At 38.6% G+C, this 6,129-nt stretch overlaps 1 protein-coding gene across 1 annotated transcript in view; it reads right to left on the bottom strand.

Annotated features, from left to right (window-relative positions):
* The window catches only part of UBR2 (ubiquitin protein ligase E3 component n-recognin 2), a 151,822-nt gene continuing 145,693 nt past the window's right edge, over window positions 1-6,129 (bottom strand). The window contains exons 45-47 of the mRNA XM_051996972.1: window positions 5,882-6,052; window positions 4,928-5,029; window positions 1-2,617 (exon numbers count right to left, since the gene is read on the bottom strand). Of these exons, the coding sequence (XP_051852932.1) occupies window positions 2,476-2,617; window positions 4,928-5,029; window positions 5,882-6,052 (415 nt within the window). The 3' untranslated portion in view covers window positions 1-2,475. The remainder of the gene's footprint in view (window positions 2,618-4,927; window positions 5,030-5,881; window positions 6,053-6,129) is intronic.

The raw sequence follows: 6,129 nt of genomic DNA, 5'->3' as shown, positions 1-6,129 counted from the left end.
TGATGTTAACATCAACACCTAAAGCATTTATTTGGATACCTTTTAAACTTTTTACATATGATACATTCCAAATTTTACAAGTTGTCCATGGATTTTAAAGTTATAGCCAATTTATTAACAGGTATGACTTCCCCTGATATTGAAGGCTTGTATATATAAACATTTCTACAATGAACATAAATACATGCGGAACAAATAATAAAACAAAGAAAGTCCATTATGGAAAGAAGAGGACTAGGTTTAAGAGCAAACCCAACTCCTCCCCTCTCAAATAAACCCTCACAAAGTTCAAAATTGCATGTTGCTATTTTATGCAAATTCATAATTCTCTCAAATGAGACTATAAAAGCCTCACTATTTTAGATAATGGAACCTGAGAGAATCAATTTTTCTTTGCTAACTCAAGATGTTGTGGGTTTAGGCACAATAGCTGGTGTATTTGTATTAAGGAAGTGCCTACACTGAAACCTTTATAATACTTCTGGGAAAAAAAGTCAAACTGGCCTTGCAATTTTAAACAAGTGCTCTGTGAATCTATGCATTAAGAGCTAAAGGAAGCTGAGGCAGAAACACTCATGCATAACCTAAACATTAGGATTTATTTAGCTCTACCTGAAGGCAAAGAGAAGATGGAGAGTGACTGGATTCCAGTTTGGACTTGCTTGCTGCTCTTAACTAGGTGTGCCTGTCAGAAGAAGGAAGACTGTTCAGTAGTGCTCTTTAGAAAGGATGGACTCCTTTCAGACACTGAATATTTTGAGAGGAAACAGAGCTGATGCTGGCTACTTTAAATTGCTTTTGCATTGCTGTTTATTTTATTACAAGGTCTAGATTTGCAATCCTACTCATGGATCTCCTCCCAGGACATACCATGTGGTATGCAAAAAAGATTTAAAACACTAACTCTATAAAACCCCTGAAAATGACTTGGAGTCATAGTGAACATTCAAAGGATTAAATTCTCAGGGGTTCAAAGAAAAATAGGTGAAAGGTCACTCGCATAGTTAAAAACAAGAAAATTCATTGTATTTATTAGTCCTTTACCAACATGGTGACTTAGAAAGAAAGAAGGGTCTTGATTTGCACCTTGCACCATCTGGCATGCTGATCTCCAAGCACATAAGAGCAAATCTCAAAGGCTCCTGGTATATTGGTATACCAAGTCTGAGTGTCTGTGCTATTCTAGCATATATTTATAAAATAGACCTGAAGCAGACATCTTTCCAGGAAGCCAAGTCCTAGGCAAGGGTGGACGAGGCCCAAGAATGATAATAGTAAAGAAGAGCCCACTGTGACATGGGCTGACTAAGAAACATATTGAGTGTTGCAGGTTAAGTAGAAATGAAATCAGTCCAGAGAAATGCTATGGAGGAAAGACATCCTTAAAACATCGAGTTTTCATCCTCTGTAAGCTTTGATTCCAGGAGCAAACATTTCCAATAATTTATTCCTGGAAATTAAGCCAAACAGCATTTGCATCTGAAAAACTAGGATATTAAAAGATTAAAAAAAATTAGCGGCATATTCCTTATACAATCCCTCCCTCCCCCCTTATCCCCCCCCCCCCTTATTCAAAAAAGCCCTTTAATGTGAGTTCTTTGTGCACGGAATCTCCAAATCACCAAAAAACAAGAGCCTCAAAAATACAACATCAACCTTTTAGAAATACTGAAAACCAATCAGCATATTTTCAGGAAAACTGTTCCCCTGAGCAGCGCTGCCCTCTCCCCCGTGTCATTCACACAATCATTGGGAACAGTGCAATGCAGCAGAGACACATTAGACTTAACTGTTTTGCTTTTAAAGCTATTGTTCCTTCAGTAGAAGGAAAAATAAAATTGGAAGGCAAACCAAGCTCCAAGTGTACAGAGTTGTCCAGGGAAAACCTGGAGTCTTAAGAGATAAAAAGGTCACCCGGCAGTCCGTTCACACAAACACACACATGCACACATAAGTACAGACACACATACACACATACATACGCCCAATGGCGTAATTGCTTCATTTCCTTGCCTGAATGTGATCAGCTTCAGGCCTGAAATGCAGGATAATAAATAATGCAAAATGGCTCAGATCACTGGAGAATGGCCAAAGACAACTAGGGAAAATATCCATCTTGGCAATCGTCTCCTCTCTCCATTTGTGAGTAAACTCACAGTCAGGCTTCCAAAACGAGTCACACTCTTGTAACAACAGAAGGAAGCGCCTTATCAGGGGCTACAACCCCAAGAAGTTTCATTCAAAGAAGGGTAGTGCAAACAGTGCTGACAGAAGGGGACCCGCTGAAGGAAGATGCTGTTTACCCAGTCCCTGGAACCAAAAACTTTGAAAATAAAACTGGGGGTGGGGGGCAGGGGAGGGAAAGCTTAAATAAAGAATTTATTTTCAAAATTAGTAGACCTCATTTTCTACTCCCTCTCTGAAAAAATGACTGGGTTACAAAAATCAAAGTTCGTGTTCTCCAAAGGTAAGTGATTATAAATGTTGCCAATCAATGCCAACAAGTGTCTGGTTTGCTTCCTGGGCATGCCCAATTTCCTCTGTGATACTGTGCTGCTGCCAGAGTTTCTGAATCTTCTTAAATCGCTCTTTGCACAAGTGTAAGGGATTCCCGCGCCTGTAAAAGAGAAACATCTTTCTTAGGCATGTTCATTCCAATATTTTCTCTCTCTCCTCTTCAACAATTGTGAATAAAGGCAAGTTCGCATTTTTAGTCCCTGTGCAAAATATCTTCTGATTTGGCTGTTATAGCTGTTAGCAACAACTTGGAAGGATTAATAAGAATAGCAAAAAAGTGGGAGCGGTCCATGGGCTGAAAGGGAAAAATGCTTCCATTTCCTTTGTTAAGGCAGACAGAAAACTACTCATCAGACTATATATAGTTAAAGGGGTGTTTTCAAGAGCTTCATTTAATAATGACAGTATCTATTTTGGTGGTAAATTATCTCCTAAAAGCAGAGAGACAGAAATCGATCCATTACATATGGGATCAGGGAATAGAGTGATTTTAGAGCCTGAAAGAACCTTAAAGATCATCAAGTTCAAACCCCTCATTTTATAGATTAGAACACTGAGGCACAGGGAGCTCAAGAGAGTCACACAGTTGGGCAGTTGTCCAAATCCAGTGTTACTCTGTCCAACCTGGAAGTGGGGGCAGCAGGGCAGTCAGAAAGCTCTGACTCGCTCAAGTTCGGGTCCTAATTTAGTTGCAACTCCAACTATTACTAACCCATTTAATGGATTATTATACATAAGACACCAAGTTCTTTTAGTCATGCATTCCTATTCCTGATTTTGGTCTCTGGTCCTTCTTCTCTTCTTCCTCTCCCTCTTTCCCACGCCCCCACCCCCAACTAGGGGCATCCCTTTCTGTCCTGAGCCAGGAGGACACATCTGTGAAAGGAGAAAAATGCATTTAGGTCACAACTCTTAGAACTAGGCAGGAGGAGGAACAGAGGTGGGAGGCACTAGATGTACAGCTGACAAAGACTTGGGCTTGAGTGTGCCATCCTGGGCAAGGTCATTGAGCTGCATTTTTCTCATTTGAATAGTAATGCTTGTAGTATCTACTCACAAGCCTGTAATGTAGAAAATACTTAGATCTTAGAGTGCTACATAATGTTATTATTTCCATCACCACCAACCATCATCAAGCTGATCAGGGGTTTCTTCCTGTGTCTGGTACAAAGAACTCAGGTTCCATACTCCTGAGCTTTAGTATTTGTGCTCTCTGTATGGCAAGGCGGTATTACCCTCAACTAAAACTCCCCAAATTTTTTGGAGCTATGGCATGGTTTGTAATAATGTTCTTGGGCAGCAGTATTGTGTTTGTGGAAGCAAAGCACATGCTGTTCAAAGACACTGGAATTGTCTTTAAATTCTTCATGGGCTAAGTTAAGAGGAAGATGAGGGATGCACAAAGAAGGTAAGCAAAATGGATAATGCCCTGAGAGTTTTGTTTATTCTTTAAATAAATAAATCTTTATGTGTATGTGTATGTGTATGTATATATATGTGTATATATACACAAACATTCAGATACACACAGATATATACAAATATAACTCATATTTAAAATAAATCATAGATATAAATCTTATAACTAATACACGTTATATGTTAACACACACACATATATATATATATATATGCACACATACACATAGGTGTATGTGTATGTGTGTGTTTTTTAAGTTGGTAGAGTTTCAAAAGTTATATATATTCTTTCTCATTCTCCTGATATTCCTGACTTAGCAACATCTTCTATCTGTTACCTGCTTAAGTTAAATCAGTCAATCTTCTCCAAGGCAACCAGGAGTGTTAGAATAAGTCAGATTGACTGTAGTCTTAACTTCCCTATTTAAAACAATATTACCCTATGCTGTTACACAGGAACCTACAACTCAGCCAATTATCAGGAGGGAAGGACAGGAAAAGAATGTATTTCTTTGTTAATATCAATATGCTAATGATTCTCTTCGATTATTGAAGGCTCATTTAGGTTCTCCTTGCCCTTCCCCCACAACCTTCTGTTGTCACATTCATCTGTCACCCTGGCACAAGTAACCCTTTATTTCTTGGGACTGAGTCAACACTATGCCCCAAACTCCCCAAATTTTGGTAAGAAACAGTCATTTATATAAGTAATTTAAGTCATTCCGAGGAACACAAACTAATCTTCTTGCCCACTAGGCAAAAGAGGTCCTAGAGCCATAGAAATAGTCAAGGATATCATCAGATGTGTAACATGTTTAGCAGTGGAATTATCATTAGGTCTTTTACTTATTACCTACATAATATTGTCAGTCATTTCTCTAATGGGGGTTTCCTCTCTTTAAAATGAGTTTGAATAACATAGCCTCTATGGTGCCTGCCACCTTTAACTACCACATGACATCCATATCATTATCTAAGAATGCAGTATTACCTGAGTCCCTGGTCTGTCTCTCCATAGTCATCAAGGTATGGAGGAGCGTAAAAGCAGCCTTTGGTTTTTCCAGCTAAAAACAGCACCTGACATTCTCGTACTCTATAAAGACACATTCTATGTTAGTAACCAACGATTGAGTATAATTTCAAATGAGTGAATGCATATAGAACATAATGCTACAGAACAAAATATATATAAAGTCTTGTATGGGTCTATTTAGGGTACAGCAGTATTATAACCTGATCTGATCTAAATGAGGTTTTCCCTACATGTCTATATATCATATATGCATTACATGCAATCAACATTAATACACAAGAATATGAAAATATAACAGCATATACTATGAATTATTATTAGAAGAGGTATAAAGACAGGAACTGAGTAGTTTTTTTAAAAGATATTTTCAAGAAACTGAAACTTTAATCCTCCAAAGGATCTGTGATCTTTCCAACAATGCAGTATGCACTCTTGTCTATCAATTTTATGTGATTCTTGTCTACATTCTGTTATAAGTTGGCACAGGGGATCCATTCAACATTTCTGAGCCTTTTTTGAGTTCTCTTGATATAGGGTAGCTAACAGTGGAGCAGCTGGGTAGTTAGTTCATCAATTATCCCTTGGTTTCATGAAGTGATTAGCTCATCTTTTTTTTCTATCATATATTTCTTTACACCATGTTTTCTTTCTAGGATATTGTAGTTTGCTCACTTGAGTCTCACAACATCTTGTGAAATAGCTGTTTTTATTATTCCCATTATACAGAAAAAAAATTTTGAGGTCGAGAGGTTAAGTGACTTGCCCAAGATCATACAACTGAGGTAGGATTTTAACTCAGGGCTCCAAGTCACTGTGTTGTAATGGTCTCAAAAGCTCTCTGAGTTACTGGAAGGAAGAAAAAGGACCCAGAAAGCCTGGATTGATTCTGCTAAGAATCATGCAAGTCCTTACCTTAGAAAGATCCCTACTCCAGACCCACAAGTATAGGTATGTGCAGTGCAGGCTCCAACATCTTCCCCTTCTAGCTCAGTCTGGCAGCAGTAGCTCTGGGAGCACAGCATGGTCCCACACACAAGGCACAGGGTGGGTGCTCGGCTCTTGTCCCCTCCAGATTTGGGGCACCTTGGGGCCAAGGGAAACACAAGCCATTTTTAAAAAAACACCTACAAGTTTGGTTAGAGCTTTAGATTTCTAGATTT

This window comes from Antechinus flavipes, chromosome 4 (genome assembly GCF_016432865.1).
Source record: "Antechinus flavipes isolate AdamAnt ecotype Samford, QLD, Australia chromosome 4, AdamAnt_v2, whole genome shotgun sequence".
In the NCBI taxonomy this organism is placed as follows: Eukaryota; Metazoa; Chordata; class Mammalia; order Dasyuromorphia; family Dasyuridae; genus Antechinus; species Antechinus flavipes.
The sequence above is the reverse complement of the archived record's forward strand: the minus strand, read 5'-3'. Positions and strand labels throughout refer to the sequence as shown.